This window comes from Archocentrus centrarchus, chromosome 16, assembly GCF_007364275.1.
Source record: "Archocentrus centrarchus isolate MPI-CPG fArcCen1 chromosome 16, fArcCen1, whole genome shotgun sequence".
Lineage (NCBI taxonomy): Eukaryota > Metazoa > Chordata > Actinopteri > Cichliformes > Cichlidae > Archocentrus > Archocentrus centrarchus.
The window spans coordinates 6,595,546-6,611,428 of record NC_044361.1 but is presented as its reverse complement, the minus strand read 5'-3'; the positions used below and the strand labels follow the sequence as shown (position 1 = coordinate 6,611,428).

At 39.1% G+C, this 15,883-nt stretch overlaps 1 protein-coding gene across 1 annotated transcript; it reads right to left on the bottom strand.

The window, feature by feature from the left end:
- Positions 1 to 431: 431 nt before the first annotated feature.
- On the bottom strand, positions 432 to 8,758 carry LOC115794468 (uncharacterized). Its single transcript, XM_030749999.1, has 11 exons — positions 8,265 to 8,758; positions 7,533 to 7,583; positions 7,072 to 7,428; positions 6,046 to 6,399; positions 5,927 to 5,944; positions 5,331 to 5,394; positions 5,205 to 5,248; positions 3,896 to 4,046; positions 3,336 to 3,449; positions 3,048 to 3,115; positions 432 to 2,487 (listed from the first exon to the last, which is right to left on the bottom strand). The coding sequence occupies exons 1-11, from the start codon at positions 8,655 to 8,657 to the stop codon at positions 2,464 to 2,466; spliced, it is 1,638 nt and encodes a 545-aa protein (XP_030605859.1). The 5' UTR covers positions 8,658 to 8,758; the 3' UTR covers positions 432 to 2,463.
- Positions 8,759 to 15,883: the final 7,125 nt, after the last annotated feature.

Genomic DNA, 15,883 nt, shown 5'->3' with positions numbered 1-15,883 from the left:
CCTTAAGGTGTATCTGATGCTACTGTCCACATGTGGCAAACTAAACTAACTGAACATTGTTTAGATAAGCTTACTCCTGTGTATATCCTCCAAATCATATTGTGCTTGGGGAAAAAAAATAACTAACTTCCAGAAATTTTCTTGGGCCTGCAATTAAACTGTGGTGGGACACAGATCAGGGCAAGAGTACAGAATGATTTTTAAAGGTCAGCGTGTTCCCAGGAGAACAGTTGCCTCATTTATTTTAAAATGGAAAAGTTTAAAGGCACCAATATGTTTTCTTCTTTTCCTTAGTGGCCATCCAGCAAGTCTAGGTAAGTGATGAAGGAGGGCCTTAGTCATGGAGAACTTAAAGAGCAACCTGCAGGTTAGGTTTAAATTATGATTTACAAAACAATGGCTGAAATGCAGATGAAAAAGTGTCCATTATCATATGCTGCAGAAAGGAATTGCCACTGCCCTCTGCCTCGGTACTCTGTGAATTATTAGGTGGTATTGAATCTGAGTGGTGTCTTTTGCAGGCTTCGTTATGGTGAGTTTTTGTCTGTGTGGATTGTACAAATTTGAGTTTTACACGGTATCAAATCCACAGCTTTGCTGACAGAAAGAAAGGAATGGAGCTTGTTTTTGTTGTGTTTGCACAGATGAAACAACACTAATTTACTGCTGCATCTGTCACAGACCTTTTGGGGGACATGATACTGTCTCTCCCTCTCTGTCTGTCTCCATTTAAACACAATATAGATGTATAGATTGCCTGATTTATGTCAAACAATGCAAGCATCAATATTCTAGTAGTAAAAGTAGTGCTTGTATCTTAATATGTGACTCTTATATTAAGATTGCTGAGGGGAGATAAACATATACTGTGACAAAGAGCGGAAGAGCAGGACTTTTTATGCACAGAAGGGTAATTAGGGAAGGAGGAGACACAGGTAGGAAACTGAGACACGGGTAGAATGACAATTAGATCAGGGGGAGGAAGTAAAACTAAACTGAAGACACAAAAGAGACAAATAACTGTTAAAATGAAATGCATATGAACAGAAAACAAAATCCAGAGAGACAAGATGCTTGAGAGGAATGCACTTGTGAGTGGGTGTCAGTGGAACATGGTAGATGGCTGAAAATGCAAGACAGGGGTCCAGCCGTGGAGGCGAGGCCAAGGCAGTGGCTAGCAGCACTCTATTCTAGATACGGGAGCTTGGGGGAGCTGACTGAGCAGGGATGAGCTAGGAGCTGGCAGGGACACTGGGCAGCAATACCTTTGAGAGCCTGAGCAAAATTACCTCCATCCCAAAGGACAGTGGCAATGAGGCAGGTGTGCTGGGCAGATTGGATGGCTGCAGCGGCAGTGTGGAACTTACTGGCTGCAGCAGCAATGAAGTAGAGCTTGGATGTTGTGATGTGGGTGTGGAATTTTGGAAGTCTTACAGCCATTTTTTTTTTAAAACCAGGGCTTGAAGGATGTTTCCTTGTGTATTTTGCCCCATTTTATCTTTTTGTGTTCCAAATTCCTCCCAGGATGATATTGTAGCATTGAAAGTGGAGATGGCTGGGAAAACTAGGCACCATTGGTACAATCAATGACTACAAGACAAGGGGGGGGGGGAGTTAAAATGAACACAAGACCCAGGAAACAGAGAACTACCAAAATGAAACAGGAAATGAGAAACAAAAACTAAACACAGGCATTATGAGTAAACATGGGGAAAGACAAATGAGGACGAGACAGAGGAACTAGTAACACCGTAAATGCATAGAGTAACCAACACTACAGTATATAAAGAACCAAAAGCTCATAACACTCAGGATCAATAGAAAATCAAAACAAACCAATGAATAATGTTAATGATGATAATAATAATTCTTCAAAATTTAAAAAAAATTAATCAATTGAATAAAATGAATTATTTGAGAAACAATCAATACTGCGAGATTGATCATCCAACCACAGCAAAATTGCAAATTGCTTGTTTGTACAAAGTTGCAAAGTTTCTGTAAATATAATGAACTCGTCACAGTGTGAACCAGCTTTATTTCAGTGCTTGTGTGAAAAGTAAAAAAACAACAGGCTTTGTTTTATTTAAACTCTTCTGACTTTCATGTGCAGTCACATTTTTAACCAAAGAAGAATATGTAGAAAAGGCTTCTTGAATATTTTTGATGAAATATTTTAATGTGACCACTGTGTAGATATTTAAAAAAAAATGATGATAATGCGTATATGATTCAACACATTTTGGAACTGACACTGAAATTCAGTCTTCAGGTGTTGAAACCTGCTTAGTTTCTATGCTGAACGTCACTTTAATATTTCTGTACTTTAACAATAAATGTCATTATAGAAGACAAGTTAATTCAGTCATGTATGTTTTCTACAGTTCTGCATTATTACATTGCTGTGCAGTTATTTCCTACAGAAATTCTTGTGGTCAGCTCAGCTCTGCTCCTGCTTGGTCCTCAGACTATGGCTGACTTCATAAACTGAAAAGGGGAAAAAAAACAAACATAAAAACAGTCTCTAAAATGCAACTTTCAAAAAATATAAATAAATAGGGGAGACAGTTTGTATGATTTAAGCAAAGAGGACAGGAAACAGTTAATTTTTACTATTTGTATTTCATTTTTTCACGAATGCAATGAAAATGTTTTCTTCAGTTAAATATTTAGTTCACCTCTCGTTTTGTTTCCTCTGAATGCAAGTTTAAGTTGTATAACAAATTTGAGATTTTTACACCTTAATCACCCAATAACCTCATAATCAATCTCTCAGCTGCTGTTCTTATGTGTGTTTTACCCTCCAGTGCTTTTCTTTTTCTTTACTTACAGATTTATAGACAGCTACAGCCCACTGTATTGTAGTCTATATGTTTTTTCCTTTGGCCTGTTTTGGATATGTACACATATAATATATATTTATACATCTTTTAGTCAGTAATAGTATTGTCTGCTCTTTTCTGTAGATTTACAAACAGTTAAATATGTAAACACTGGGAGTTGCTACATTAAATGGCACAAGTTTAATTAAAAACATAAAAACTCACCTGCTTGATGGAGAAGCTGGCCACTTGGCAATCACAGGGCAAGTTCAGCAGATGGGCCTTGAAACGATCTGAGACAAGTCGCATATATTTAAAACTTTAACCTTTGAAATACCATTTCAGGTCTATAAGAGGATTAAAATTGCCCAAATTATTGCAGCTAAATTAATAAACATTCAAAAGCTATTGGGAATAGACAGATTTTCCTTTGAGATTTGTACTGAAGGACTTTCATCTCGTGGCAGCCAGTGCTGCGAGTTGCCAGTGTGATTGTGTAACAGTTGCAGTCACCTTTGAGGATCTGAAGTTTTGTCAGGGCTGCCACATATTTGTCATAGTCAATCCCTCCCTGGGAGCGATATTCATACCACAGAACTCTGAAGGTTTCGTCATCCAGATGAAACTCTGCACAACAGAGGCAATAATGACCAAATGTTAGTTCACAAATAAATTTGTGTTTCCTAAATGTTTTGAAGCTTTCTGATGATATCTGCAAACTTTCTATATAATATAATTATAATATAATTATAATTATAATATAATATAATAGTATAATCAAGAATGTGAAATTATTTGATTTCGTGTGGCTTTGCAGCTCATGCAGGACCAAACTAAACCACATGCAAATGTTTTGTTTGGTGTTTCATTACATTTTCTCTTCACACCTGTAAACTTCAACTGTTACTTTTATCCGTGTTGTGTGTCCAGATTGTGCTGTATGCTGAACCCAGCTGAGTGTGCCACTATGATACATCAGTATATTTTCTTGATTGCAGAGTTAAGAGGAATGACAAATTATGAACATTAATGTATGTAATTTTTACTGTACTATTAAAGAAGTAATATCACACCACGTGCAGCCACAGCCTTTTTGAATTGGTTCTCAGTAACTGAGGGTGGATTCCTGCTGCCATAGCTCTCCACATACTCTCTCCTGATAACAGCCACAGAATACTCCAGTTGAAAGAACTCCGCCACATCCAGGTCTCCAGATTTGTCTGCCTGAAAGTGCTGGTTAAAGAGTATAAAACGTGCATAAATTTTTCTTTGAATATCACAAATGTTAGCACAGAAACATATGACTCTAATGGATAATGCAAAAATAAGGAGATGGAGACTCTGAAGTCCTGTGGACATTCACAGTTCTAGTAAGATGATAGAAAACCCTGGTAGGAACAGCATGATAGTTAGAACTATTTAAATTCAGAGATATTATGATTTGCAGTAATCACTAGAACACAAAAAGATCACAGATTTGTTTTTCAGCGATTGAGAATGATGTAATAGAATCAGTGATTTAACCCCCATGTTGGGCGTCATGGGGGACTCTATGGAGAATCAGACTCAACTCATACAAGGTCACAGAAAAAAGATATCATACAGTCTATTTGTAATAAATGTATTTGTACAAAGAAATCAAGATATTTTCTGTTTGGGGGCCATCAGAGGTACAAAAAAATTTATCAGTGTTGACAAAAAATTCTCTAAGGGTTGATACTGAATCCCTCAACATTCCACAATCACTACTATTAAAAAATTACGGTGTATTTTCTGAGAAATAAATTGCAAAGTATACAAAGAGGGTTTTTTTGGGCACATTTGACAGGGGTACCCTCAGAGTGATTCAAGCTAAATCAAACTACATTCATATTCAAGGGATTATTATCAATAATCATGGGGAAAAAGTTACTCAACAGTTTTTCTACAATTAAGGAAAATGTGTGAAAATTTGTCATAGTCACCCTTCTGCCCCCCAGATATTCAACCAGAACACCAAGCTTAACTTTTCCTCTCTGACCCTCAGTGAATGTTTCTGAGAAATTAGAGAAAAATCCACTGAATGGCGGTGAATTGTGGAAATTCTGTAGAGCACACTGTGCACAGCAATGGATGACAGTAGTCCTCCGGATTGGAGGTTTTGGTTAAATCATGTTGACGTGGCTTTAAACACTACACTACCCATGAGCCTTTATTGTCTTTGCTATTAAAAAAGTCATTAAGAGCAAAATCAGCCACATTTTTTTTTTTCAAAATTATTTCTTATTCACGTGTTAAGCTGCTGGGTTGAATCAATAATTCTGGGTCTACTAATGTGAGATAACTGAAAGGTTTAACTGCACTAAGCAGATTAACAGAAGTGCTGCCACAAACAAAGGATACATCCATGAGAGTCAACAGCAGGCGAGCTGTACTGAGAGTAAGAGCTAGATTTTGAAGAATAAAAACAAGCATGAGTTTTAAATATTCTTTTTCATTTGATTAGATGGTGTTGGGAATAAAACGGACGTTTTCCATAAACAGAATAGCCACCAGCCTCCAGTTTAGCAACAACCTCTTCTGCATTTAACATCTGCAAAGAAGGACAAAAATATGGGATTAATGGAAATTCTGCAGAAGAGGCTTCACAGTATTCAACTATTACTAAATAATTACATCCCAAAGATGTATGTGAAATGCATTTCCCCTCTTCATAAAATCAGAGAATGACGTAAAAGTTCAAACCCTTTATAGTTTTCAGAGATTTCTGCATTAATCCTGATAGACCTTTCTGGTCATTGGAGGGTTTTGAGATTGTTTTTAATTTATCAAAGTCTCTCATTAATTAAGAATGACTCATTTCATATCCACTGTGATTTTTGTCTCTCTTGACTGAGTTTAGGCAAACAAGCAGCATTAATATCACTGGTGGTGAGCTCCCTTCAGGTTAACACAGCCACTAGAGGTCACTGTTGTAGCAATGATGTCTGCTCTCCTGTTGAACTGGTAGGCACGGCCAGCGTGAACTCAGTAGTGGTGGGTTACAACTATGTTGAACTGTTCACTCACAAAGAAGCAATAAGTTATTATAAAGTTTACTTTAAATATCTGAGAAGCTGAAATACCTCAGGCCTTTTCTCCTCCTGCGAAAGAAAAAGAAAGGGAAGATGCCATATGAAGATAAATAATTTGAAACTTCCATTATTACATTAAAGTTAATTATTTAATAAAGTCCATTACTCACCGATATGCACATTTCCTCTGGGAATGAGCTGCACTGCAACTCGTCTGGCCAGGAAACACCAAAACTGGACATCAGTCCCTCACAGTCCCGCCTGGCTCTCTCACAGAACGACCTGCAGGGCCACTGCGCTTGACCTGCCTCACACTGGGGGGCGTAAACCCGACACAGGAAGATGCGTATGTCCACTGAACACACAGTTTGCACCATGGAGTTGAAGAAGGACATCTTCGTGAACGCTTCTCTTTGGCTTGTGTGTCCCAGAAGATTCGGAACGAGGGTCTCGTTGTAGGATAGGCCCTGGCACATCGGTATGGTGATCGGCTCACAGATCCCACCGCTGCTGCTCACTCCATACTGGAGACACAAGTACACACTATCATTGTAACTCTGGTTCCCTTTAGCCAGCCAGTGAGGGCCTTAACATAAAGTCTGGGTCACAGAAACCAAACTTAAGCCTGAAAGATATTTAAATAGTAAACTACACAGACCTGGGAATGTGATGGGAATATCAACGAAAAAAAAAAAAAAAAAAAGAACATATCAGAAGAGCAAAAGGTAATCTGTTTATTTCCCATCCCTCTGAAACTGGCACCACTACAGTTGACTTTTCTTGTTTTCTTTTTTTTTTAACTTGTGATAAGACAAAAGATTTTTTTTTAACCCAGTGGCCTTAAAAACACAATAATCTTTACAAAGTGTAAAGAAAAAAAAAAAAAACTGCTGTGGGCTCAGTAATTTTTCTGTTCCTGGTCTGATGATGCCAGCTTTACTACACAACAGTGAAAATGTGTGAAAATCAATTCTTGATTTCAACAAATTGGTTGAACCATAAACATGGACACTGTTAATATTTTATTCTTTCCTACTGTGATTAGTAAATTCAGCTGCATTCTTCTTTTTTTCTCTCTTTTTATTAGAATGTATTTCTTTACAGTGCATTTTTGTACTGCTCTGGTTCATAATGGGCCGTGTGTAGCCCGTGACTAACATGAGTTTAACATCCCATTGTTAGAGTGGGAAACTTACATGCTCACAGGACTCTGTGGTAAATGCTGTACACTTTAAGTCTTCGGGCCATGTGAAGCCAAACTTGTTCATCAGTGGCTCACAGCCGGACTTTGCTTTCTCACATAGTATTCTGCACGGTGAACGAGGTTTCCCTGACACACACTCAGGTAGGAAGACAGAGCACAATAATGGCTTTAAATGGGAGGAGCACCCCACTTTCACAAGTGGATACAGTTGATTTATCTTCACTGCTATGTTATCTTGGGTTTCCTGCTCAGGCAGCACAGTTACTGTGTAAGGCATGTCTTTGCAGACGGGGACGGTGATTGGCTGACATGCTGAAGAGTGTGTTTGACTAACACTGATGACTGGAGCCTGGATGAACACAAACATAAATAAGTTAAATGTCAAAAATGCTGAGAGGCATAGTAGTGCACTGTCACAGTAAGATAGTTCCAGGTTTGAAGTGTGTACCCTACCTCTTGCCCAGTGCCAGCTGTGATAGGCTCCAGTCCACCCGCAGACCTGAACTGGATAAGCAGTTAAGAAAGTGGATGGTTAAAAGAATGAATCAACAATGTTGCTGCTCATTAGCTACAAATGAGCATGTTCATTTCTGCTCTTACTGCCAAAGAGAGTACATCCAGTTTATCCTGTGATGCTTGCAACTGTATATGTATATAATTGTATATGAGCATCCCAAGTGGCTGGCCAAGGCAAACTGGACCAGAGAGAAACTTGGGTAACTAAATGGCTTGTTCATATGTCTGACCTCACTGTTTTGAATGTAAGCATTCTAAGATGACTGAAAAGCTGAATTTCTTAGACATAAGGGCAAATATAATCATTTAAATGCGGAGGTAAAGGCACAGTCTCTTTGGGAACAAAACTAATGAGATTTAGTTTTGCATATGAAGTGGGACAGAAAAAGGCAGCCTTAATAAGAGGTTCAACTTGGTTCAACTTCTTTACTCAAATAAAAGTTAATTGGTGAAATTTCACTTGAATATCTCATTATATTGATGCTACACGTTGATTATCAAAAAAACTGTGGCTTCAGATTGTGACACTTGAAGTGGATGCAGAATTGATTTGCTTGCATTTTTAACAGGTTAATGGGCTAATTTGTTACCTGAATTGGTTCAGTTAGGTAGATTTTGTTACATTTTCCAGATAGAGCAAGATTTACATTCTCATCATTTCATACTCACCTGTACACAGTTAGTCTCGGGTAGAGTCTCACATCGGAGCTTTATAGGCCAGAGCAACCCCTTTGCTCTGAGGGCAGACTCACAGTCAGTCTTGACTTTTTCACAGAGAGCGCGGCATGGTTTCATCCTGCTATCATCCTCTGAGCTGCATTCAGGCACAACAACGCGACACATGAGTGTGGCAACGTGTGGTGAACAGGCAGTCTCCACGATCTGACCGATTTGCTGCAGGTTGAAGCCTTGAACTCCATTCGGATGAAGGGTAGTGGTATATCCAACACCTTGACAAAAACTGGCTGTTACTGGCTTGCAGTTTGTTCCTTCATCTCGCCTGCTATGTACCCACTGAAGAGAGAGCAATAAACTCCAAACCACTAAAAAGAAATGCGTCATGGTTTTTAGTAAGCTCAAAAAACAATTTCACAAAGCCTTGGAAGGTTTGGGACCAGTGTGTCTCTGATGCTCTGCTAAGGAGGTGGAGTATGAGTCCACAAATGGAGTTTCTACAAACAAGGCACTGATTAGGACCACTTGTAAAATAACATACCAACAGGATGCCAACACAAATAAAAACCAAACTGATCTCAGGAGGCCTATTCTGAGCTTCGTTGCAAGCTCAACATCTGCTTGTGATTATGTGCTTTCACCCCTAGGGGTGAGAGTTTGTTGGTGAAAACTGGCACAATAAACCTGACTTGTGAGTGGAAAATATTTTCTAAATGGAGGTGGGGAAAACTCAGAATTTATCAAAGAAATAACTCAATACTTTGGAATACAGCCAGCAATTCAAAATCTGACATCACTGAATAGATCAGGAACCAGATTGTTACCAGTTCTAACACACGTAGGAACAATGTAAGAAATTAAATGTCGAAACCAGTGTGTCTGTAGCTGTAAGCTTGAGAGGTGGAGTATTACTCCACCAATGGTGTTTCTACAGGCAAAACTGATTAAGGAACAATGCAAAGGATGCATATACAAACCGCAACATAAAAGGAGAGCCAAACTGGTCTCAGAGCAGCAGTCTTAAATGTAGTAATTAAGAGCTTTAAGAAGAACAACACTTGGTTGGGATTATGTGCATTTTGTGTTGCATAAATTTGACTTTGAGCTGAAAAGTGTCCTCACAGGAAAATAAAAGCTGTTGACATGTTTTACAAAACCAGCTGTGTGCATCTGGGTCTCAGGAGCTTTTATTTCCAGAACTGCTCACACTTTTACTGTAAAGAGAATTAACTGATCCATGTGACCTAAAAAGACATCAGTGCAAAAGAACAGAATAGAATAGAATGCCTTTATTGTCATTATACAGGATGTACAATGATTTTGGAGGTGAGTTTGGATGGCTTTCTTCGCTGTTCTCTTTCAGTTCTAATGGTTTACATTACAGGACACTGTAAAAATAATCTGATAAGCTTTAAAATGGGGCAGTGCCATTGGATTGGCAGACCGGGGTGGTGGTCCCCATCTTTAAGAAGGGAGACCGGAGGGTGTGCTCCAACTTTCGGGGGATCACACTCCTCAGCCTCCCCGGTAAGGTCTATGCCAGGGTGCTGGAAAGGAGGGTGCGTCCGTTAGTCGAACCTCGGATTCAGGAGGAACAATGCGGTTTTCGTCCTGGTCGTGGAACGCTGGACCAGCTCTTTATCCTCTCAAGGATATTCGAGTGTGCGTGGGAGTTTGCCCAACCAGTCTACATGTGCTTTGTGGACTTGGAGAAGGCATTCGACCGTGTTCCTCGGGGTGTTCTTTGGGAGGTTCTGCGGGAGTATGGGGTGTCTGGCCCATTGTTGCGGGCCATTCAGTCCTTGTACAACCACAGTGAGAGCTTGGTCCGTATAGCCGGTAATAAGTCGGATTTGTTTCCTGTGGGTGTTGGACTCCGTCAGGGCTGCCCTTTGTCACCGATTCTGTTCATAATTTTTATGGACAGAATTTCTAGGCGTAGCCAGGTGGCGGAAGGCTTCTTCCTTGGTGGCCTCAGAGTCTCATCTCTGCTTTTTGCAGATGATGCGGTTCTGTTGGCTTCATCAGGGGGGGGCCTCCAGCTCGCAGTGGAACGGTTCGCAGCCGAGTGTGAAGCGGCTGGCATGAGAATCAGCACCACTAAGTCTGAGGCCATGGTCCTCAGCCGGAAAAGGGTGGAGTGCCATCTCCGGCTCAGGAACGAGTTCTTGCCTCAAGTGGAGGAGTTTAAGTATCTCGGGGTCTTGTTCACGAGTGATGGGCGAAGGGAACGGGAGATCGACAGGCGGATCGGGGCTGCTTCTGCAGTGATGCGGACGCTGCACCGGTCCGTCGTGGTGAAGAGGGAGCTTAGCGTAAAAGCGAAGCTCTCGATTTACCGGTCGATCTACGTTCCTACCCTCACCTATGGTCACGAGCTTTGGGTAGTGACCGAAAGAATAAGATCGCGAATACAAGCGGCAGAAATGAGTTTCCTTCGAAGGGTGGCTGGCCTTTCCCTTAGAGATAAGGTGAGGAGTGCGACCATCCGGGAGGGGCTCAGAGTAGAGCCGCTGCTCCTCCACATCGAAAGGAGCCAGTTGAGGTGGCTCGGGCATCTGATTAGGATGCCTCCTGGCCGCCTCCTGGGTGAGGTGTTCCGGGCATGTCCCACCGGGAAGAGGCCCCGTGGTAGACCCAGGACACGCTGGAGAGATTATGTATCTCGGCTGGCCTGGGAACGCCTTGGGGTCCCTCCGGATGAGCTGGAGGAGGTGGCTGGGGAGAGGGAAGCTTGGGCTTCTCTGCTTAGGCTTCTGCCCCCGCGACCCGGCCCCGGATAAGCGGAAGAAAATGGATGGATGGATGGATGGAAGCTTTAAAATGAGGTAAACCTCAAATAAACAACACCATGATGTATAACACTGTGTCATTATTTATTTAACAAATAAATAAAAAAAATTAGAATAAAAAAAACAAAAAAAACCAAAACAAACGAGAATTAAAATAATCAAATGGATTTGATCATCAGTAAGTTCAATCCATCTATTCTCTTCTACTAATTCTGTTCAGGGTTAACACAGAGAGACAGACAACCATTCACACCTATGGGTAATTTAGAATCACCAATTAACCTAACCACAGTGACTGCATGTCTTTGGACTGTAGAAGGAAACCAGCGTACCCGGAGAAAACCCATGCACACACAGAGCAAGGCCTGGGCTGCGGTGGATTAGAACCCAGATCGTCTACCTCTGAGGCAACGGTGCTAACCACTACACCACCCTGCTGCTGATTCAATTCAATTCAGTTTTATTTATGTAGCTCCAAACAACAACAGTCACCTCAAGGTGCTTTATAGTGTAAGATGTATCAGAATGTCTTTACCTGTGGAAGGAGGTGAAAATCAGATATTGAACATTTTATATTAATAATTTAACCCACCTTTAACTTTCTCTAAACTGCAGACTGACAGCTTGGACGAGTTCAGCCAATCAAACCTTTTTCTGCTTCTGCTTCTCCGTCAACAAGGCCCACAGGAGTGGTCCAGCAGACTTGGACACCATACTAACTGGGGTTTGATCAGCCTCAGTAGCAGTCACAGAAAGTGAAAGCTCAAAGGACAGGAAATAAGTCAGATGACCCTTTTTAGTGCAAAGATGAGACTCTAGTGTTTTCTGTGAGATTATTTACTCCTTCATATCAATTCAAAAGGACATCCAGCGCTTAAATTCATTAGACCCCTGTCACACGTTTTTTTTTTTGTTTTTTTTTGTTTTTTTTAAATCAGTGCTGTTCCACTGTTGTGCCCCTTTATTGGATATAAAGAAGCTGTTAAATATGAAACTAGAGAGTAGCCTGCATATGGTTATCTTAAAGCAATAAGGGTACCATAATCATTATGAAATAAAAGCAAAGCTATAAAATCAGGAAACATTATTTAAAAAAAGAAAAGATTGAAATGACTCTGCTGATCAGATTTCTAATGAATTTCCACATTATCAGTTGAAGTTAAACATCAGATAAGAAGAAACCAGTAGAAACAGCTCCCCTCGTTCCTTCCAGCAGTTTCAAAATAACATCTGGATGCCTCAGCATGAAGACTGGAGACAAGTAGAAACAGCTGCCCTTTCTCACAGGAGAAATGCAAAGATTTTTTCAGCTCTGCCCTTTTCAGTCCGCATAAAGCCTCTGGTTTCACTTTAAACACAAATTTAAAACATGAAATTAAAAAACTATTTTATCACTGAATACATTTAAATTATTATTACACTTATTTTATTAGTGCTCACCACAATGGCACTCTACAGTGTGGCAAAAATACTTTGTTTAAAAACAATCAGTATAGGTGATTGAACTTGATAATATTTTAAAATCTACACTTAATGCACCTACTGGTAATGAAGTAAACTTTTAATAAGTACTATTTTCGGTCAAGTACTTTCACTTCTGCCTGTGAGCTGTGGGAAGTGACTGAAAGAATGAAACTGGATACAGGAATGCACTCCCCCCCCCCCCCCAACTCTCTGATGACGGGTTTGTTTTCTTGCAGAGATTTTTTTCTGAAGACGAAAAACACAAGAAGTCATCATTTATATGAAACTAATATGACATTTTCTCACCAAGATTCCAGTTGTTATTTGTAAACAACATTATCACCTGGACAATTTCTATGAGGAAAAAGATTTTTGATAAATATTCCATGTTAGTTTCCATCTGTTTTTCATGAGGCTTCAAAAATACTCGATGAAGAAATCTGACCGAGAAATCCAGCCCCCACATGTGATGATGATTATAGTTACAGCAACACCCAAAAGGGTGGGCCTGACTTTTATCTCCCTACATAAATATAACGTCCCCTTGAACATTATTACTTTAAATCTTCTGATTTTCCTCGACATCTTTACAGAGGTGAGTGCATCATTTTGAGGTAATACATGGAACGGCAGTTCAACAAATTAATTAAATGTTTTAAAACTTAACATCCAGTCAGCTCCATTGAGGTTTATACCTTTGGGGATGGGGGTTACTCCTCTATGTAGCCTGCAGATCCAATATGCAGACCCAAACTATACAGTATTGTTTAGGTGGATAATACTGAAACTGTTTTTTTTTTTAGTTACAATAAATTTTCTAACTTTACTTCTTTCCACAACTTTGTTGATTCTATAGTATAATTTAAAATGTGCATCGAATGAATTAAATGGAGCCCAATGTAAATATTTTTGTATGCCGTTAGATATATGAATTTGAACACAGACACATTCAAATGTATCTGACCTCACTTTCCTTTGACTTTTACTCCAGGATTTTCCACACAGGAGAAAAATGAGCAAACTGGAACAAGATATGGAAAAAGTCCTTGATGTATTTGAACATTATTCAAAAGAAAAAACAATAACCAAAGAAAAACTGAAGGAAACCCTGAAAGAAGAGCTGAAACGATGGCAGGAGGTACTCACTCTTGTTGTATATCCACCTTTACTCTGTCTCACCATAAAAATAAAAAAATACTTACCAATTTTTCACTTTTTATTTTTATAAAAATACTTACCCATCCTTATGTCTCCATGCTTCTACTGTTCATTTTCAGAACTGCAAGAAGGAGAAGAAGCTCACCTTCAAAATGATCTTGAATGAGCTGGACAGCAACCCAAAACAAAAAGTGGACTTTGAGGTTTTTGTTAACTACGTGACTCGCCTGATGATGTGTTCTCATCACTACTTTCAAGAAAATAAATTTTGAATTCTGTACATGTGACGGTGAATCTGGTCCATGCGTCTTTTCTAAAATCATTTTGATTAAACGAGTCTCTGAAACTCTTTCTCTTGTGTCTTTATAACAAATCATTGTTGATGCTGATCAAAACAGATGCTATGAAGAAGTACTGTACTTTGACTTGAACTTGCTTCAAGTATACGTTATCTATATTTGAAGCAAGTATACATAACGTATACTTACGTTATGTATTGACATAACGTAAGTATACGTTATGTCAATACACCAAGTATTCATTTAAATGTGACTACACATTAGTGCACTTTAAGTACTAGTAAGACAGAGGTTTACTTGTCATTAATATGTTTAGAATTATTGTTTATATTTTCTATTACAGTTACTTAATATAACTCTTAATATCCTAGAAATGTTGTTACTTGTATAAAATTAAGCTTTTAGTACCTAAAAGTATACAATTATTCACAGGATACCAAGGTACAGCCAGGTGCAGCTAATTAAATGTACTCTATTAATCAATCATCAGCAGGTGTGACCACAATTATAAAAGCAGAAGGTTCAGCAGTTGCAACACAATACAACTATAATGCACATAGCATAAATGTTGCATTTGAAATTACCTGACATTTTAAACTGAGTTTTCCCTTATCATCTCTTCTTTTCTGTAGTGATAAGTAGATGCTGAAATATTGTGACCACAACTTATGGACACCTGCACCAAAAAAAGTACTTTAAGAAATTTATAATGCAATAAAAAAAGAAAATACAAAGTGCAGGCGTTTGTTTATTTGTTCTGTTCAAACCCATTTTAACCTACTTGACATAACTGGCTGATGTGAAATGGTAACATGACATCATAGGTCAAATATGGCATATATTTGGATGTAAACTACAATGTGATATTTAGAAACCCCATATATCAATATCATTTCCTAAATGTTGCCAATATAAACAAAGGCAGTAGAATTTTAAGCAGAGTTTTAAAGATAAAAGACATTTTATGAAAGTTTGACCTTATTTGACCTTGAAGAAGAAGTCAAAGGTCCAAAGTAACATGATATTTAGAATCCCCATATATGTCTATATGTCTGTACAAACAGTGGCACTAAGAAACAGTTTTTAAAAAGCTCTATATGGCATTATTATTACTTTGACCTTCAGATCAATCTATTGACCTTGAAGAAAAGAGCAGAAGTCAGATGTGACATATTTTAATTCTTTATACAGTACTTTTTACATGTTGACAATATACACCACACTTGTAAGAAGTTATAAGGTTTTTTTTTGTCAATTTTTGACCAATAAATCATTAAGTTGACCTTGAAGACCTTGGTGGATGTAGAGTTCATTTTAATGGCTCGTTAACATGGCCCCACTCTGCACGCCTACAAAGTTCGGTCAGAACTGACGGAAAAATTTTTGAGCTATCGCGTTTACAAACAGAATGACACGCTCGTTCTCACAAACACCGCCAAAAACATAACCCTCTTAGAGGAAGTAAAAAAGGTAACAAACATCTTTATATTACAATGTTAAAAAAAAAACAAAAAAAACAACTCAGTGAAGGCTGTTAAGAGCAGGCTTGATAGAAGGACACCCTCACTAAAACACACATTTTATAAACTCATTCCCACTGGGTGTTGAACTCCGTCAGGGCTGCCCTTTGTCATCAGTTATTTTATTTTTATGGACGGAATTTCTAGTTGCAGCCAAGAGATGCACAGTGTCAGTTTTGATTACACACGTGACTTTTGCTGCAGATTTTTCTGTAATCGAGGCTCTTTCACCTTTAGCTGAGGCTCATAGGTGGGTCGCCTTCAGGTCTGCTGGGAAATTGGAGAGCCAGCTCTCATTCAATGGGAGTCGGCACTTCTTATTCACTAGCAAGCACCGGCTCTTATTGCCAAGGGGATTGGTGCGTTTGATTTAATGGACT